At 51.9% G+C, this 20,025-nt stretch overlaps 2 protein-coding genes across 4 annotated transcripts; one reads left to right on the top strand and one right to left on the bottom strand.

Moving 5' to 3' along the window:
• Positions 1–3,820: 3,820 nt before the first annotated feature.
• Positions 3,821–9,069, top strand: SMIM33 (small integral membrane protein 33). The gene is made up of 2 exons (XM_057302412.2): positions 3,821–4,768; positions 6,169–9,069. Exons 1-2 carry the CDS (start codon positions 4,760–4,762, stop codon positions 6,556–6,558), a joined length of 399 nt encoding a protein of 132 aa, XP_057158395.1. The 5' UTR covers positions 3,821–4,759; the 3' UTR covers positions 6,559–9,069.
• A 102-nt stretch (positions 9,070–9,171) lies between these two features.
• Positions 9,172–18,444, bottom strand: STING1 (stimulator of interferon response cGAMP interactor 1). Of its 3 annotated transcripts, none has more exons than XM_063604248.1 (8): positions 16,232–16,592; positions 15,832–15,924; positions 15,100–15,326; positions 14,781–14,964; positions 14,412–14,520; positions 11,925–12,163; positions 10,984–11,170; positions 9,172–10,092 (listed from the first exon to the last, which is right to left on the bottom strand). In XM_063604248.1, exons 3-8 carry the CDS (start codon positions 15,324–15,326, stop codon positions 9,899–9,901), a joined length of 1,140 nt encoding a protein of 379 aa, XP_063460318.1. In that variant the 5' UTR covers positions 15,832–15,924; positions 16,232–16,592; the 3' UTR covers positions 9,172–9,898. The 3 variants fall into 3 exon arrangements, with proteins under 3 accessions (XP_063460318.1, XP_034816501.1, XP_063460319.1); XM_034960610.3 differs by having other exon boundaries at positions 16,172–16,592; XM_063604249.1 differs by lacking the exon at positions 10,984–11,170 and having other exon boundaries at positions 16,172–18,444.
• Positions 18,445–20,025: the final 1,581 nt, after the last annotated feature.

The raw sequence follows: 20,025 nt of genomic DNA on the forward strand, positions 1-20,025 counted from the left end.
CCAAAGTGCTGGGATTACAGGCATGAGCCACCATGCCCAGCCTGCAAAGACCCTTTTTCCAAATAATGTAACATTCACATGTTCTGGGGATTAAGACATGGGCATATCGTTTTGGGGGCCACAAGTTAGCCCACCACAGCCAGTTTTCTCCACTCTAAAGTTACACTTTTATCCTTTATAATTAATAGAGATGTTATGAGGAGATATTTTCTATATCTGTATATAAACTCATGTATTTCTGTTTTATTCACTAGGTTGGAATAAAATCATTTATTGTTCTGATGCTCAAATTGTCTCCATTTTGGCCACTGTTAGCCCCTACAAGCTGGCTTCTGTGTCCTTTTGACACGTCTCCATCATTTTTTGAGCACTTCCTTACTTTCTGGCATAATAAGATGTTTCAGGCTTTTTTTTTTTTTTTTTGAGGCAGAGTTTCGCTCTTGTTGCCCAGGGGGAGTGCAATGGCATGATCTCAGCTCACTGCATTCTCCTCCTCCCAGGTTCAAGTGATTCTCCTGCCTCAGCCTCCTGAGTAGCTGGGATTATAGACACACACCACCAAGCCTGGCTACTTTTTGTATTTTTAGTAGTGACGGGGTTTCACCATATTGTCCAGGCTGGTCTCAAACTCCTGGCCTCAAGTGATCCACCCACCTCGGTCTCCCAAAGTGCTGGGATTACAGGTGTGAGCCACTGCACCCGGCTTCCAGGCACTTCTTGTGCTTCACCTGCCCCAGCCCTGGAATCGGCTGTTTCTTTAAGGGGTCTTCATTCCTTTTGGTGCAAATGATATTTAGAAACTGAGGGCCGGGCACAGTGGCTCATACCTGCAATCCCAACAATTTGGGAGACCTAGGCATGAGGATCGCTTTAGCTCAGGAGTTTGAGACCAGCCTGAGCAACATAGTGAGATATCATCTGTGCAAAAAAATTTTTTTAATTACCCGGGTGGGGTGGTGTGTGCCTGTAGTCCCAGCTACTCAGGAGGCTGAGGTGGGAGGATCACTTGAGCCTGGGAGGTTGAGGCTGCAGTGAGCGAGATCATGCCACTGCACTCCAGCCTGGGCCACAGAGTGAGACCCTGTCTCAAAAAAACAAATTTTTTCAAAAGAAAGAAACCGAGGTCTGAGTTGTCAGTGTGCTCGTTGGTGCTAGGGAGTAGCGTCTCTAAGGCCCTTCTCTGACTCCCATGATCCTTAAATACTTACTTATTGGATCACTCCCCTTTCAGTAACCAAGCTCCCATTTCTGCTCCCATTCCTTCCCCACCATGTGGATGCCTTCTTCACCCTCTCACTCGTCCTCATTTGAAGTGCACAATTCAGTGGCTTTTTTTTTTTTTTTTTTTTGAGACAGTCTCCCTCTGTTGCTCAGGCTGGAGTGCAGCCGCACAATCTCGGCTCACTGCAACCTCTGGCTCCCGGGTTCAAGCTATTCTCCTGCCTCAACTTCCTGGGTAGCTGGGATTACAGACACGCCACCAAGCCTGGCTAATTTTTGTGTTTTTAGTAGAGATGGGGTTTCACCATGTTGGCCAGGCTGGTCTTGAACTCCTGACCTCAAGTGATCCACCCACCTCGGCCTCCCAAAGTTCTGGGATTACAGGCCTGAGTCACCACACCAGCCTCAGTGGTTCGTTTGTTTGTTTGTTTTCAGGCAGAGTCTCGCTCTGTTGCCCAGGCTGGAGTGCAGTGGCATGATCTCGGCTGACTGCAAACTCCACCTCCCGGGTTCATGCCATTCTCCTGCCTCAGCCTCCAGAGTAGCTGGGACTACAGGCGCCCACCACCACGCCCGGCTAATTTTTTGTATTTTTAGTAGAGATGGGGTTTCACCGTGTTAGCCAGGATGGTCTCGATCTCCTGACCTTGTGATCTGCCCACCTCGGCCTCCCGAAGTGCTGGGATTACAGGCGTGAGCCACCGAGCCCGGCTGCCTCAGTGGTTTTTATATATTTAGAGAGTTGTTCACTCACCCCAAATAAAATCAATTTTATAACATTTCCATTACCCTAAAAAGAAACCCCACACTCCTTACAGACCTATAGCTTTTTACAAGGCTAGAAGTGGGGTGTGGTAGAGGAAAGCAGCCTTTGCTCCTTACTTACCCAACTCTAGCCCAGAGTTTCCGATGACCTCAAAAGTCAGCTGCCTCTCAGACCTGCCCTGAGTCTATCATGGCAACCCCACTCTGGCCTGCTCAGGGTATTCCCACAGGCCCCTGTCCTTCGGCTCCCTCTGCAGACTCCTCAGCCTGCCTGCCTTTGGTGGTGACAGAGTGAAAGAAGGGTTGCTCTTTGCCTTCCTCTGGCCAGCAAAGCCACTTCCACCCTCCCCCGGAAAGATGGAAAGGAGGTGGAGGTTGCAATGAGCCGAGATTTCGCCACTGCACTCCAGCCTGGGTGACAGAACAAGACTAAGTCTCAAAAAAAAAAAAAAAAGAGTCATGGTTCCTGGAAAGATGAGCCTCCACATACCTGTTACATAAGACAAAGTGGGACAAATGTTAGGAGCGGGTAAGAAACATTATGCTGTAAGGCTTAAGGAAAAGAAAGCAAGTTACTCAAGTACAGGGCTGAAAAATTCGTCACTAGAGGAGGCCACACTTGACCTAAGCTATAACAGATGTTTAAGGTTTAGACGGCAGGAATGGGTGGGCAGCTCACAGCAGTGGTAGAGAAGTGACACAGAAGGCTGGGGCTGTAGTCTGGTCCCAGAAGTTCCACCGTATTATCATCTCGGAAGCCCTTTAGGAGATAGATCCAGGATTAATGAGGGAGGAAAGGGAAGAAGTAGTCATCAGAAGGATCAAAAATTGGGCTTTTGGACACAGGGACTGGAGCCCCAGTGGAGGTATCTGCCAGAGCAATGGTACATGTGTCTTGAGGAGGCAGGAGGTGAATAGCAGTGGCCAAAGTTCAGGACCCGTGGCAGAGTCCAGATTCCCTCTGGCTAAAGTCTAAATGGACCAAGGTGGGAAGCAGAGGATGAGCAGAGCCTTTGATCCCGTTGGGAGGGGGTCAGCCAGGGGCTTCAAGGTCAGCCAGCAATAGGTCCCGCTCACTTTGCAGATCAGGTCAGCAGCCCAGGGATCTGGGCTCAAGTGAACTTGGAGGTCTGAGTGGGGGCCCTGGATGTCAGGATGTGGGCAGCTCGGCTGAGAGACAAGGAACCAGGATGCTACATTCTGTTTCATCCTGGATCAAGACTCCAGCGGAGGGGAGTTCCCAGGGTGTCTCTGGCTCTCCAGACTGGAAGGGAGGATGGTGAGTGCACAGCAATGGACAGAATGAGGGATGGCTGGTCCCACAGAGTTAGCTGCGGCTAAAAAAAACTGTCTCTAGAGAGAGGAGAGATTGGTGGGCAGTTTTTGTGACTTGGACACATTAAAACACATACATACTCTCAAATGAAGTTGCATTCAGGCAAATGCAAAGAAATACAGAATTCATATTTATAAAAACCAAAAGAAAAAAGGGAAAACAATGCCTTGTGTGAGAATAATAAACATCAAATTCTATTATTATTATTTTTTTGAGATGGGGTCTCCCCCTGTTGCACAGGCTGGAGTGTAGTGACACGAACATGGCTCATGGTCTTTGATCTCCTGTGCTCAGTGATCCTCCCACCTCAGCCTCCCAAGTAGCCGGGACTATGGGTATACACCACCACACCCAGCTAATTTTTAAATTTTTTGTTGAGATAAGGTCTCACTATGTTGCCAAGACTGGTCTTGAACTCCTAGCCTCAAGTGATCCTCCTGCCTTGGCCTCCCAAAGTGCTGGGATTACAGGCATGGGCCACCACACCCGGCCAATAAACATCAAATTCTATGAGATGTTTATCCCTGTGGTGAGAAGGAGGGGAGAGGTCAGGAAGTGAGGGCTTCTGTTTTCATTGTAATATTAATATTTTAAAAATAAATGTGACAAACTATTGAGAGAAGACAGAGCTGGTGGTTGAGACTTGGAGATTTAGAGACTTATGTATTTATTAAAGAGAGAATGTATCTGCAGTTTCCATTGTGTTTGAAATATTGTACTTAGAGGCTGGGCACGGTGGCTCACACCTGTAATCCCAGCACTTTGGGAAGCCGAGGTGGGTGGATCACGAGGTCAGGGGTTCGAGACCAGCCTGACCAACATGGTGAAACCCCGTCTCTACTAAAAATACAAAAATTAGCTGGTCATGGTGGTGGGTGCCTGTAATCCCAGCTACTCAGGAGGCTGAGGCAGGAGAATTGCTTGGACCCGGGAGGCGGAGGTTGCAGTGAGCCCAGATCACGCCACTGCACTCCAGCCTGGGCGACACAGCGAGACTCCATCTCAAAAAAAAAAAAGAAATATTGCATTTAGAAAGAAAAGATCAAAGGACAATAACTCCAGGAAATCGGTTAAGGCGAGGAGCCAGCATGACTTGGTGGGGGGCAGATTAGGTTGGGGCTCTGGCCAGGCTTCTGAGATCTGGTGGAGGAGGGGTGGTCAGGCACACCCAGGCTCCTGAAGCTGGCAGGGGGCATGAAAGGAGGCGCCAAGGAGGAAGATTAAGGTACTATCAGTGTTAAGGGCAGAGCCCAAGGTAGCCCAGATGTTCCCGGAAGGAAGTGCAAGCGCAGGAGAGCGGTGAGAGTGTGTGCACAGGGTGTGTGCCCATGGGCCCCGCAGACGTGGCAGCTCCGGGTAGGGGCTGAGTTAGGGTGGCCAGCCCTCCTTTACCCAGCTGGCTGCCAGTCCCAAGGGAGCCCTGTGTCGGCCCGGACAATGCACCAGGTAGACTCACCCCTTCCTGCCAGGCTGGGCTGACTCCCTGCAGGGTCCCCCTGTCTGTCACCAGCCTCAGCTTCCCCTTTTCCTCTGCACATCTAGAGCTGCTTCCCCACCCCCTGCCCTGGGAACTTTGTGGCCTGGGACCCAGAGACACTTGCAAGGTAGGGAGGGGGGTGTGCCTTTCCACAGACAAAGGGATGCATGTGGGAGATGGGATAGTGTGGACAAGGGGACTGAGGGGCTAAAGGACATGGGTTTGTCCTGGGAAGCCTTTCCTGGCCTACCCATGGGGAGGGCCATGCTGAGAGTGCAGGGTTAGAGAGAGGGGCTCCACCCGCTAAGATTTGTTCCAGGATGGCCCATCTGGGAAGGGGAAGCTAGGGAGGAAAAGTTTCTTGGGCCTGTGAGGACCTCAGCTCTAGGGTTTACAGTTTTGCCGTTTGCTACCTTAACTACAATGCCACCACCCCCATCTAATACCAAGCAGGGTGGAGTCAGACAGGGGTACGGATCGTGACCCCCAGCTTTTGGTAGAAGAACACTGGGACTTGGACAGAGGAAGACTGGCACAGGGTCTCCACAATCGATCCTGGGCAGAGCCAGGAGTCCACACTGCGCACCCCCTCTCCTCCAGGACCCCAGAACCTGATGTTGAGACCTCGGCAGGGTGGCGGGGGTACAGTTATGGAATGAGGCATCCCCCTGCCTTCTAAGTTCACGTCCCCTCTACCTCTACCTCTACCTCTCCCGCCGCCAGGGCACCACCTGTCTGTCTTCTGTGTGAGTGGGGAGTAAGGGGAGCCTAAAATGCTGGACAAGGACCCCCTTTCCCCAGGACTTTAAGAAGCAGGTGCTCTCTGCCCACTGCCTAGGATGTGGGGACAGCAGCCCATAGCGTGCCAAGACTCCCGACCCAGGGCACAGGATCTATTTAGGAATTTTGCTGGAGACCTGGGAAAAGGGGACAGTGGGAGGAAACTTGGGGGGCCAAACTGTATACGCTGGACTGTGATGAAGCCAGCACTCTCTTTGTCCCTGTCTGAATGTCTTTGTCTCCCTGCATCTGTTTCTTTTTTCTCTGTCTCTGTCTGTATCTTTATTTCTGTCTGTTTTTATGTGCCTTTTTCTTTCCCCTTTCCTCTTTCTTTCTCCCTCTCTGTATCCCCCTCTGCCTTTTCTGCCTTTTTCTTTGATCGTCTCTGCTGCCATGTGGTTTACCTCTGTATTCTCTGCCTCTCTCCAGGTCTTTACTCTGACTTTTTGTCTTTCTGTCTTTGTCTCTGGTCCCTCCCGCCCTCAACCCCCCGCCTCAGGTTCCTTTGGGTGTTTGTCTCTTTCTATTTTGGTCTTTTTCTGTGTGTATACATCCATGTCACCCTCTCTCTCTGCCACTCTCCTCCCAGGCTGGCCACTACTTCTGGCCTTCTCCAGCTGTGAACAGTTCATCAGAGCAGGAGCCCCAGAGGCAGCTTCCGGAGGTGCTAAGTGGCACCTGGGAACAACCTCGAGTTGACGGGCTGCCTGTGGTCACCGTCATTGTCGCTGTCTTTGTTCTGCTGGCAGTCTGCATCATAGTGGCAGTCCATTTTGGGCCAAGGCTGCACCAGGGCCATGCCACTCTCCCTACAGAGCCACCGACCCCAAAGCCAGATGGTGGCATCTATCTCATCCACTGGCGGGTGCTGGGCCCCCAAGACAGTCCTGAAGAAGCACCACCGGGCCCTCTTGTCCCTGGCTCCTGCCCTGCGCCAGATGGACCCAGGCCCAGCATCGATGAAGTCACTTGTCTGTAGGAGGGAGACTTTGGAAAGTTAGCCTGACCTAGCTCAGAACAAGAAACCGGGCAGAGAACTAGGGCAAAAGCAAATTGGAGCCTGGGCATCAGAGCGTCGGAAGGGCACACTGGACTCAGCTGGAGCTGCTCTCTCAGAACATTGATAGAGAAAGCCCTGTGGTGGGCAAGAGAAATCAAAGCTTGAGGGCCCTGCCCAGAAACATGCTGCGGGGGGCCTTCCCAGGGCCCAAGGCCACCTCACAAAGTCCCTCCCTCCTCTTCAGGGACCACCAGACCCCTGAATCTCCTTTTCTGAGTCTCTGCCCCTTCATTGCATGCTTAATCTCCTTCCTTTGTAATGTGAATCCAACTCCCCCCAAGCAGGAATGTCAGAGGCCCCGTGGAGCGGCCCTCATCCTACAAAGGCCAGCCAGGGAGAGCCCAGGCGGAGAAGCTGGGATCTGCCTTCCCTTAGGCTCACTGGTCTTAGGGAAGTGACGAACATCTGTTCTCCTTGGGGCAGTCAGTCAGGGGCAGTCCTTCGGCTGTTAGGGCCCAGACCTTGTTGACAAGCTCCAAAGTCCTTGTAAGCCCAAGCACAATTTATAGTTCAAAGATTGGCTTTCAAAGGCCCCCACTGACTCTGTCTTGCCTCTCCAGAAGGGATGGGGGAATTTGGGAGCCTCTCATTGCCTCCCACTTTCTGTGTGCCTGGGCCTGTTGGAACAAGCCTAGAATGTACCACAGGACATTTCCCAGATCTTTCCGGCTGATGAGAAAACAGGAAAGGAAAAGGAGCTCCATGGAACTTGTTTTGGGAAGGAAGGAGTGGGGTGGGGACCACTCCCAGCTGTGGGAGTGCCTGGGTCTAATCAGCAGGGGGGTCAGGATGATGCATCCAGAAGCCAGGAAGACAAAACTGGGCCTCCTAGTGGCTCAGTGCCTGCTGGTGGCACTGCCTTCCCCAGCACCTCTGAATCTTACTCATCTGCAGTCAAGAACATGCAGACAGACATTTATGGCAGGACCTCTGGTGCTCTACCCTGGGGAACTCCTGGGGACAAGAAGTCCCCTGGGGGCATTGGCAAGACCCCAGCACAGTCAGGGAGGCTGGGAAATAATAGAATATAAAAAAGAACAGAGGTGGGGATTGCAGTGTGTGCAGAGGGCATGCTTGCCTCCTTTGGGACTGGGGAGAGGCAGCTAAAGTGTTAATAGCTGCCCCTTGTTGTGGGTCAGCTAAGTGCTGGACACCAGGCTTCTCTGTGGACCTACAGATATGATACCATTCACTCCTCACAACAACCTCCAGGGGAGGGGCCACTGCTATCCCTGTTTTACACTTAGGGAAACTGAGGGTTATCAAGATACCTAAGTAGACACAGGTCCTAAGTGGTGGAGTCAGGATTTGAAGCTGGGGCCATCAGACTCCACAGCCTAAGCCCCATGACAGTTACTGGATGGATTGGAAAGACCTTTGATTCTGGGCTGGTTTCTAGTATACAAGGCACTGGTGTGATGATGGAGGATCTTCAGGCCTTGAGGACAGGGTGGGATACTTAGGGAGAGTGGGGACTGTTCCCCCTTGACTCCCTTGGCTCTGCTGTCCTTAGGGGCAGCCAGTTCCTTCTAACCCATGTGTGTCTGTGTGGAGCATTTCTCCACAGTGATGCTGTACTCAGAAATGTATATTGAGCCTTTGTGACCAAAAACAAAAAAACAAAAAAACAAAAAAAAACAAAACAGGCCAGGCACAGTGCACGGTGTCTCATGCCTGTGATCCTAGCACTTTGGGAGGCCAAGGTGGGAGGATCACCCAAGGTCAGGAGTTCAAGACTAGCCTGGCGAAACCCCGTCTCTACTAAAAATACAAAATTAGCCGGGCATGGTGGTGCATGTCTGTAATCTCAGCTACTCAAGAGACTGAGGCAGGAGAATCGCCTGAACCCGGGAGGCGGAGGTTGCAGTGAGCCGAGATCGTGCCGTTGTACTCCAGACTGAGTGACAACAGCGAAACTCCAACTCAAAAAAAAAAAAAAAAAAAAAAAGGCGGGAGGGAGGGAAGGAGCCCAGCTTGGTGAGACAAATGGAACTAACAGAGATGGGCTGCCTTCCCTCCCAGATGGGGACAGCTGCGCCACCACAGTGTTGAATCAGTGGCTCAGTTGTAACCGTGATGGTGGAAGGTATGGCACGGCAGCTGGCTGTGCTGTCCAAGGCCCTCCAGGGACTGTCCCATCTCATCACACAAACTCTTTCCCCCTTGTCCATTTGCAGGCTCTCTCATCTGGCACCTATAGTGACACCTGCTCCTTTGAGTGGCCCCTTGCCCAGGACACAGCTGTGTTCCTTCATGGCATCATTTGTGTGCTGGCTCAGGCCAGCCTATGGTCCCTGCTCCCCAAGCCTCTCACTGACGAGAAAGGCACTGAAAGGACAGGTGCCCTCAGCCCAACTGGTAGGCTCTGTCCAGATGGTAAATGACACCCAGCACCCTGCTGCCCTGTACCAAGATGAGGAGGGGTGCGGGGAGGCATGCATGTGCAGGCAGGTTTGGACATTAGGGACAGTAATTCCCATCTGTTATATCGGTCAGAGTCCAGCAGGAAAAAGACGACACACTCACATTGGGTAATCTGAGATGTGCTTTAAAAAAGGACCGTTGAGAAAGGGGTGGAGTATAAGGAAACCGCAAGTGAGAGGGAGTACTCTAGTGGGGTGGGGGTGCCGATACACAGCTAGGCTTAAGGGGCCAGGGAAGGAAGTGGTGCCAGAATCCTAGAGATAGTCATGATTACGCAAGAGTTGCCCGGCAGGAGAGTCCACAGCAACCTCGATGCTGCAGGGTGGGAGCCGGGGGATTCACTACCCCAAACTCAGCCTCCTCCTCCTCTCCATTCTTCTGCTGGGGCTCCCCAATAATGGAACATGACCAGGAGCCAGAGGGCGAAGGAGCCTGTTGATACCATCGAGAGAGTTCGGCGTCCCCGGGCAAAGGAAGGGGAGAAGGGTGGGGAGTGGGTCTGGAAGGCCCCATGAAAGACACCTGGCACACCCCCTAAGTACACTAGCATCCAAAGTTTATGAAAAACTTCCATACACTCAGTCCTCACAACAACCGTGAGGGAGGTAAGGCAGTGATTATGATCCCATTTCACAGGTTGAAGACACCGAGGCTCAGAGAGGGGAAATGACTGGCCCAAGGGACAAGATGCATCTTAAGATGTCAAGTCCTGGACCCTTCCCTGCAAGGCCCCCTGTGGAAGGAAATAGCTCTGCTGGACATTCAGCCACTGAAGAAAGCCCCCAGTCCAGAGGCTTGGAGACCACTGGAGGCTCTGGCCTGGTGACCCTGGGTCTCAGGAGAAATCTGTGCGGAGAGGGAGGGGCTTTTCCATTCCACTGATGAGGAGCTCAGGCTCTTGGGACATCGTGGAGGTACTGGGCACCGCTGAGGTCTTCAAGCTGCCCACTGTAACCTCTTCCTTTTCCTCCTGCCGCAGGTGCCGGAGAACCTCCTGGGACAGCGAGAAGCTGCTGTCATCTGCAGGTTCTGGAACAGGGAGATAGGGGAGAGAGTAGTGAGGATCTTACCCATTCCCACTCAAACACACCTAGAGAACTTGCTGGGAAGATCCCCTAACCCTCCCTACCCCCCTTCCTACCCAAGCCCCAGCCACTGGGACTAGAGTTTCATAGAATCCTAGAGGTAGAAGTGGTTCAGGCCCGGCACAGTGGCTCACGCCTGTAATCCTAGCACTTTGGGAGGCCGAGGCAGGTAGATCATGAGGTCAGGAATTCGAGACCAGCCTGGCCAATATGATGAAACCCCGTCTCTACCAAAAATACAAAAATTAGCTGGGCATGGTGGCGGGCGCCTGTAGTCCCAGCTACTTGGGAGGCTGAGGCAGGAGAATCGCTTGGACCTGGGAGGTGGAGGTTGCAGTGACCCGAAATCGAGCCACTTCACTCCAGCCTGGGCAACAGAGTGAGACTCCGTCTCAAAAAAAAAAAAAAAAAAGTGATTTCAGAGAGAATGAAATTCCACCCTCTTACTTTTAAAGCTAATGCTCAGAGAGGAGCAGAAACCTGCCCGAGGTCACACAGTGAGGGAGTAGTAGAGCCGAGGCTGCAGCCCTAGTCTCCTGTGCCCAGTACATACTGGCCTGGGACTCTTCTGTTTCCTCTGGAATCCTAGATGAAGTGAGAGGCCCCTAGAACCCACCTCTTCAGGCTCCCCTGAGGGATTACAGTCAAAGACCTAAAAAGCAATCTGGTGTGCTGGGAAGAGGGGGCTTCTCCCAGGGAAGGAAGGATAGGCCCAGGGCATGGTGCTCCATAGCCCCTTCTGACTCTTTGGGAGACCCTGGGACCCCTGACTCCTCCTGCCCTCCAGCCTATCAACCCCTCACCCTACCAACCCCTCACCCTACCAACCCCTCACCCTGGTAGGCAATGAGGCGGCAGTTGTTCTGAGACTCAGGGGCATCTGCCAGGATGTCCTCAAGTGTCCGGCAGAAGAGTTTGGCCTGCTCAAGCCTATCCTCCCGGCTAAAGCCAGCTTGACTGTATTGTGACATGGCAAACAAAGTCTGCAAGGGGGTGGCGTACTCCAGGACACAGGTGCCTGCCTAGAGGAGGTAAGAGGAAGACCAGACTAAGCCAGGGGCCAGGCGGATGGAGAATGGAGGGTCCAGTCCAGGCTCTGGCCCCCAGTGCCACGGGCTGAGGCCCCACTCCCTCAGCCTGTAACGATAGAGTCCTGGGAGGTGGCCACCCTAATGGGGTCTATGCTGTCTGGCCTGCCTTTGCCTCTGATATCCAACTCTGAAATCAGGGACACGGCTGGGCTAAATTTACTCTTCACAGATCCTTCTCCTAAGATCCTAGGGCAAGACCCGAGGCTGTCAACTGCTCCAGCTGGGAATCAGGTCTGGGGCTGGGCTCTGGGTTCAACTCTGGTCTGGGTTCCCCTGCACCCACATGAATCCTTCAGATGTTCTCACAGCCTTCGTCTGGGGCAGCTTTATGGTCAAGAGCATGGTAAAGTCAAGTTTAAATCGTCCACTTTCCTACGGTGTCTCTGAGCCTCAGTGTTCTCCTCTGTAAAGTGGGAATGCTAACAGTCCCTACCCCATAGGGTTGTGGTGAGAATTCCATGAGGTGATCAGATGACACACCCAGAATAGCATCCAGCTTGTAGTAAGTGCTCGATAAATGTTACTCATTATTATCATTCAGAGCTGAATCCTGCCCAGACCTGGGACCAGCTAGGGACACTACAGCTCAGAGAAGGGCAGTGAATTTTCATCAGTGCTTGGCTAGGGCCCAGGGTTCTGGGGTCCTGACCCCTCCTCAGGGACCCCCACTCCCCTGCACACTTACCCGCTGCCCGTTCTCCAGAAGCTCATAGATGCTGTTGCTGTAAACCCGATCCTTGATGCCAGCACGGTCAGCGGTCTGCTGGGGCAGTTTATCCAGGAAGCGAATGTTGGGGTCAGCCATACTCAGGTTATCAGGCACCCCACAGTCCAATGGGAGGAGAATATACAGCCGCTGGCTCACTGCACCCCGTAGCAGGTTGTTGTAATGCTGATTGTAAGTTCGAATCCGGGCCTGGAGCTCTGAGGCGGGGAAGCCCAAGAAGTCATTCCTGCTAACCCTATCTCCCACCTGATTCAGGAGTGAGACCCAGGTCATTGGCCCCCGCAGTGTGTGGGTGCCAGAGAATGGAGAGTCCAGTGCACTCTCATTGTACAGGAGGCCAGGAGGGGCAGCGCCTCCAAAAGCCCTCCCCACCCCTCCTCTTACTGCACCACCCTTTACCCTCCCTCACTTCTTTCCTCAGATGTCTATGTCAGCACCACCCCTTTCCACCATGGCTTTCAGGGCTGAGAGGCAGGCAGAGCCCTGAGAGGTGACATTTCCAGCATTCTCGTGTGCACAGAGGGAGGCCTCTAGCCCCAGATCAGTCTCCTAGCAGAAGCCCTAGGAGATAGCAATGAGATATGGAAGAGCTGCAGCTTTAGCCTGCAAGTCAGAAGAATAAAACACACAGGCTTAGGCCAGGCACAGTGGCTCACGCCTGTAATCCAGCACTTTGGGAGGCTGAGGCAGGTGGATCATTTGAGGTCAGGAGTTTGAGACTAGCCTGGGCAACATGGTGAAACATTGTCTCTACTAAAAATACAAAAATTAGCCAGGCATGGTGGCACGTGCCTGTAATCCTAGCTATTCAAGAGGCTCAGGCAGGAGAATCACTTGAACCTGGGAGGCAGAGGTTGCAGTGAGCTGAGATCTTGTCACCACTGTACTCCAGGCTGGGTAACAGAAAGAGACTTCATCTCAAAACAACAACAACAACAACAACCACAGGCTCCACGGTGCAGTGGTCTAGGGTCCAGGCTCTGGACAAACCTGGGTTCAAATCCTTTCTCTTCCTCTCTCTAAGCTATGTGATATCGGATAAATCACTTTACCTCTCAGAACTGCACTTAAAAAAAAAGGCCAGGCACAGTGGCTCATGCCTATACTTCTAGCACTTTGGGAGGCCGAGGTGGGTGGATCACCTGAGGTCAGGAGTTTGAGACTAGCCTACCCAACATGGTGAAACCCCGTCTGTACTGAAAATACAAAAATTAGCAGGGCGTGGTGGCAGGCGCCTAAAATCCCAGCTACTTGGGAGGCTAAGGCAGGAGAATCACTGGAACCTGGGAAGCAGAAGTTGCAGTGAGCCCAGATTGTGCCACTCTACTTCAGCTCGGGTGAAAAAGTGAAACTCCATCTTAAAAAAAAAAAAATCTAAGGCTGGTGCAGTGGCTCATGTCTGTAATCCCAGCACTTTGGGAGGCCAAGGTGGGTGGATTACTTGAGGTCAAGAATTCAAGATCAGCCTGGGCAACATGGTGAAACCCTGTCTCTACTAAAAATACAAAAAAAAAAAAAAAAAAAAGCCAGGCATGGTGGCAGGGACCTGTAATTCCAGCTACTTGGGAGGCTGAACCCAGGAGGCAGAGGTCGCAGTGAGCTGAGATTGTGCTACTGCACTCCAGTCTGCGCAACAGAGTGAGACTTTGCCTCAAAAAAAAAAAAAAAAAAAAAAAAATCTAAAATAGGTATGGGCTTGGTGGCTCCTGCTTGTTATCTCGGCACTTAGGGAAGCCAAGGCAGGAGGATTGCTTGAGCCCAGGAGTTGAGACCAGGCTGGGTAACATAGCAAAACCCTCTTATTTTTAAAAAATATATAAATAAAATAAAACAGGAATAAAGATTATTCCTTCCTCACAGGGTGTGAATTAGAAAAGGCACATGAGAGCACACAGCATGCAGTAAATATTTATTGAAAGAATTTACAGCTGGGCTCACACCTGTAATCCCAGCACTTTGGGAGGCTAAGGCAGGCGGATCACTTGAGGTCAGGAGTTCGAACCAGCCTGGCCAATACGGTGAAACCCTGTCTCTACTAAAAATACAAAAATTAGCCGGGCATGGTGGTGGGTGCCTATAATCCCAGCTACTCGGGAACCTGAGCCAGGATAATCACTTGAACTTGGGAGGAGGAGGTTGCAGTAGCCGAGATGGTACCACTGCACTCTAGCCTGGGCGACAGAGGGAGATTCCTTCTCAAAAAAAAAAAAAAAAAGAATTCACAAGTGACCTTGGGCAAGTCACTTAATGGCTCTAAGCCCCATATTCCTTTCTGCAAACTAGGCATCATAGCAACATCCTTCATGCCTTGGGATTAAAGGATTTGGTAGACATGAAAATGCTTTGAAAAATATAGTGAGTTCTGTGTGTTTAGAAACACAAGAGGCTGTGTGTCTTAGTGTCTGTTTTGTAGATCGAGAAATGGGGGCAGAGAGGATGGCCCACCTGGCAGGATCAGCCGCAGATATCCGATGTAATATGACCATGCCAGCCCATGGGCCACGTTGAAATTCCCTTTTTCACAGACTGCAGAGATCTCAGCTGGGGCCAGGCCCTGTGGACAGCAGGATGGGGCTGGGGGGCCTCCATCAAGGACACCCAGAGAACTCCTCCTCCTCCTCCAAGGCTTCCCAACCTGCTCCTGACTTGATCCCTCTTTTGCCGTTGCCAAACCCACTGTTCCAGGACATTATAGGTTCTACTCCATGGACTCCAGCCTTTAAACCAGTCCCACTCCCAGTACTCAGCTCAGGGCAGGTCACACCAGCCACAGCCACCACTTGGCCAGAGCTTCTACCTCCCCCTGTGTCATACCTTGAGGCCCAGGAGGATGTTCAGTGCCTGCGAGAGGCCCAGGAGGGCAAGCATCCAAGTGAAGGGCGGGCCGACCGCATTGGGGAGGGAGTAGTAGAAATAGATGGACAGCAGCAACAGGGCCCCACGGCGGAGGGGGCAGCCCAGGCAGGCCCGCACAGTCCTCCAGTAGCTGCCCCAGTACCTGTGAGTGACAGCCAGACCCCAGACCCCAGCCCCCAGCCCAGCTCAGCCGGAGAGGTTCAAGGAGGGGCAGGGCTAGGCATCAAGGGAGTGACACATGTTGGATACCCCGTCCCTGGGTACTGCAGTGAGTCACCTGGAGTGGATGTGGCGCAGCTCCTCAGCCAGGCTGCAGACCCCGTTTAACAGCAGTCCCAGCTGCAGGGAGGCTAGGTGGAGCACCAGGTACCGGAGAGTGTGCTCTGGTGGCTCTCCTAGCCCCCAAAGGGTCACCAGGCAGGCACTCAGCAGAACCAAGGCTGCCTTCTGGGCCCCGTGACCCCTGGGACACGGGATGGATGGATGCAGGCTGGAGTGGGGCATCTGTGGGCACCAAGAAATCCATGACCATTCTCCCCTTGCCCTCCTGCCCTTCTGGGACTGAGGCTCTGGCTGGGCACTTCCTCCCAGTTCCCCTTTCCCTGGTGCCCAGCCACTCCCAGAGGCTGCTCTTAGAGACACCTCTAGGAGGCAGGCTGGGAATAAGTCACCCCAAAGCTCCTGTCTCGGCGAGGTTTGCTGAAAACAGAGCAGGGCCTGCACATACACGCCCCACCAAGACCCAGGGAGACCACAGGTGTGGTGAAGAAAGAAGGCAGCAACTATCCCAGACCCAGACTTGAAGCTGTCCTGTGCAGCCCTACCCAACCAAGAACCCTTGGGGACCTGGGTTCCCCTGTCCCCGGAACCCACCCCAGGGAGGACCTTAGTCAACAAAGTGGAAAACAGAGCTCAGGGAGTGGGGACAGGGCAGCCAGCAGGCATCCCCTCGCCTCTGGGTGCCAGGGGCCCTAGGTTTGGCGTTCTGCCAGGCTGATCTTGAGCCTACCTTCTGCCTCCCGGACACTGGCTGCTCTGGATGATGACGAGGAGAGAAGGCCCGGCGCTACGAGCAGCCAAGGGCAGCTTCTCTGAGTGCAGCCTGAAAATGAGATGTTAACAACGATTGGTTTCTCCACAACACTCTAGCCCTGGCGTTTCTCCAAACCGCAGCTTTACTGGTGCTGGGAAGGAGGGTATTTCCTGTTCCTCAGGAAGGGAGGTAGGAACCTTCCCTCAAAGCCCTGATGAGCTGGGCCTGAGTCCTGGGGTCAGGGGTGAGGTTTGAGAAAGCCTCCATTCCATTGCCCTTTGCTACCCCCAAACCAAGGGTGTTTAGAAACACTCACCGCAGTCACAGCTCTGAACAGCGGGTTCCCCTCAAGCCACCATGATCAAACACACTGTACCTAACACCTGAGCAGGACCCCACACACTCAGCCAAAGGCAGCACACACATCACACGATGATTCCCCGTCTCATATTTTTCTTCTGGTTTCCAGGATGCAGATTCTTTTTCTGAAAAGTGTGACCTAGGAGGGAGGAGTGAAAAATGAACAGTTATTTCCGGTAACAAGAGCTATTTTTATAAAGCACTTGGTGGGAGAGGAGGGGCACAGAGGAATAGGGGTTTGGCTCTTTGCAGGAAATGGCCACGCCTGTGACTTCTCCAAGAGAGCCTGCCGGTTTCTGCCCAGAAGGCGGTTGTGGGGATGATATTAGGTAGGAGCAAAAGTAATTGCGGGCCTGGCACAGTGGCTCATGCCTGTAATCCCAGCACTTTGGGAGGCCGAGATGGGTGGATCACTTGAGGTCAGGAGTTCAAGACCAGCCTGAGCAACATGGTGAAACCCCATCTCTACTGAAAACAAAAATTAGCCAGGCGTGGTGGTGGGCGCTTGTAATCTTAGCTACTTGGGAGGCTGAGGCAGGAGAATCGCTGGAACCTGAGAGGCGGAAGTTGTAGTGAGCAGAGATTAGGCCACTGCACTCCAGCCTGGGCAACAAGAGCGAGACTGTCTCAAAAGAAAAGAAAAGAAAAGAAAAATGATCTGACCTACATTGTTTGAGTGGAGGTTATAAAATCCCCATGCATCAACCTAAATAATAATAATAATAATAATAATAATAATAAAGTGTTTACCTTGTTCCAGACATTATGCCAAGTGTTGCATATATCACTTCACTTGTATATCATTTCACCAGCCACCCTGTCAGGTAGGTATAATTCTAGCCCCATTTTATAGATGGATAATCTGATGCTCAGGGAGGTGAAATAACTGGTTTAAGTAATTGAGAGTGGGGACTTGAAGCCTGGTGGGTTGCTCCAAAGCCCAGCTTGCTCTGTGCCTTGATTTCATTCCAGTAATCCCAGCACTTTGGGAGGCCAAGGCAGGAGGATCACTTGAGCCCAGAAGTTTGAGACCAGCCTAAGCAACACAGGGAGATCCCATCTCTACAAAAAAAAAAAAAAAAAAATTAGCCAAGCATGACGGAACACGCCTATAGTCCCAGCTACTTGGGAGGCTGAGGTGGGAGCATCACTTGACCCCTGGAGGTAGAGGTTGCAGTGAGCTGTGATGGCGCCACTGCACTCCAGCCTAAGTGACAGAGTGATACCCTATCTCAAAAAAAAAAAAAAAAAAAAAAAAATAGGCCAGGCGCAATGGCTCATGCTTGTAATCCTAGCACTTTGGGAGGCCAAGGCAAATGGATCACTTGAGGTCAGGAGTTCGAGACCAGCCTGGCCAACATAGTGAAACCCCGTCTCTACTAAAAATACAAAAAATTCGCTGGGCGTGGTGGCGGGTGCCTATAATCCCAGCTACTCAGGAGGCTGAGGCAGGAGAATCGCTTGAACCCAGGAGGCGGAGCTTGCGGTGAGCCGAGATCATGCCACTGCACTCCAGCCTCGGCAACAAAAGTCAAACTCCATCTCAAAAAAAAAAAAAAGGCCGGGTGCAGTGGCTCACTCCTATAATCCCAGCAATTTGGGAGGCCAAGGCAGGCAGATCACCTGAGGTCAGGAGTTCAAGACCATCCTGACCAACATGGAGAAACCCCATCTCTACTAAAAATACAAAAAATTAGCTGGGCGTGATGGCGCATGCCTGTAATCCCAGCTTCTTGGGAGGCTGAGGCAGGAGAACCACTTGAACCCGGGAGGCGGAGGTTGCACTGAGCCAAGATCGTGACATTGCACTCCAGCCTGGGCAACAAGAGCAAAACTCCGTCTCAAAAAAAAAAAAAAAAGAGAAGAAAGAAAGAAAAAGAGAGAGAGAGAAAGGAAGGAAGGGAAGGGAAGGGAAGGTCTGACCTACATTGTTTGAGTGTAGATTATAAAATCCCCCTTCCAGAGAGGGCCCTGCCCCACACTCAGAAAGAAGGAACACATGCTCAGAGAGGCCAAGAAGAATCTAGACAGACGGGCGTGGCTGGGTTTCCCCACTCATTCTATTAGCATTAGAGCATACCCTTTCTGTCCAATTATATTTCAACAAGGGTGTCCATACTTTAATGAACCTAAACGTAAAAATAGACAATTTGCCCTCTGTCTTTGGGTCTTCATTCTGAAGGCCTCTGTGACACATAAAACTCTGATCAAATAAATTTGTATATTTTTCCTCCTGTTAATCTGCCTCTTGTCAGTGATTTTCAGCAAGCCTTCAGAGGGCGGAGGGGGAATTTTTCCTTGGCCTTGACACAAGCTTTGAGTTCCCTTGGGGTGGGAAGTGTCTCTGGCTGCAGTAAGCTGCTTCAAAGAAGGGGCAGGCCTGGAGAGTGAGGCTAGGATGGCACCCGCAGAGCAGCAGTAGTTCATTCCTGTCCAGGTCAGAGGGGTCCTCGCCCTGAACCCTTCCCCACATCATGACCAGACATGGGAAGACACACATTGATAGATGCCTTGGCCTCAGAGGAGCAATGAGGCTTCCTGGAAACTCTGGTTTTTCAAAATCATGCCCTAAGAATGCAGGGAATTCCCTACACTTTCTCTCCTCTACAATAGGCTCACATAAAGACCTAGGAGAAGGCCAGGCGCAGTGGCTCATGCCTGTAATCCCAGCACTTTGGGAGGCTGAGGCGGGCAGATCACGAGGTCAGGAGATCGAGGCCATCTTTGGGAGGCTGAGGCAGGAGAATCGCTTGAACCCGAGAGGCGGAGGTTGCAGTAAGCCAAGATCGTGCCACTGCACTCCAGCCTAGGCGACAGAGGCAGACTCCATCTCAGAAAAAAAAAAAAAAAGATCCAGGAGAATATATGACAAAGTTCTAACAAAGGTTACTCTGTGCAGTTGGAATATGGGTGATTTTTATTCTATTGTCCTTTTTTGCTCATTATGTTTTCTAAGATTTCTTTTCCCTACATTGAACATGTATCATTTGTTTAATGTTTATTTATTTATTTATTTTTAAATTTTTGAGACGGAGTCTTGCTCTGTCGCCAGGCTGGAGTGCAGTGGTGCGAACTCAGCTCACTGCAACCTCCGACTCCCTGGTTCAAGCGATTCTCCTGCCTCAGCCTCCAGAGTAGCTGGGATTACAGGCACGTGTCACCACGCCCAGCTAATTTTTGTATTTTCAGTACAGACGGGGTTTCACCATGTTGGCCAGGATGGTCTTGATCTCCTGACCTCGTGATCCTCCCACTTTGGCCTCCCAAAGTGCTGGGACTACAGGCGTGAGCCACCATGCCTGACCTGTTTAATGTTTAAAATATGCCGTAAAGAAAATCCAGCTGGGCACAGTGGCTTACGCCTGTAATCCCAGTGCTTTGGGAGCTCAAGGCAGTAGGATCCCTTGAGCCCAAGGAGTTAAAGGCTGCAGTGAGCTATGATCACACCACTGCATTTCAGCCTGGGTGACAGAGGAAGACCTAGTCTCAAAAGAGAGAGAGAGAGAGAGAGAGAGGGGGAGAGAGAGAGAGAATCCCAACATTGTCTCAGTCTTAAGACCTCCTTCCACTCCCGTCTGTCCCCTCTCCCTCCCCTCTGCCCTACCTGCTACTCTGGGCTCATTTCCCTGAGTCTGAACCTGCTCTAATGCAGACCTTGCAGGCGCAGAAGGCACTGAGGCCAGGTCATTCAGATAAAGTAAGCTGGGGCTTGGCCAAAAGGAGTGGGAATGGTGGGGTCCAGGGAAGCCGGGAAGCCAGCCTAGCCTGGCCTGCCTGGAGAGAAAGGTCCTGCAGGGTGCGGGAGGGAGT

This window comes from Pan paniscus, chromosome 4 (assembly GCF_029289425.2).
Source record: "Pan paniscus chromosome 4, NHGRI_mPanPan1-v2.0_pri, whole genome shotgun sequence".
NCBI lineage: Eukaryota > Metazoa > Chordata > Mammalia > Primates > Hominidae > Pan > Pan paniscus.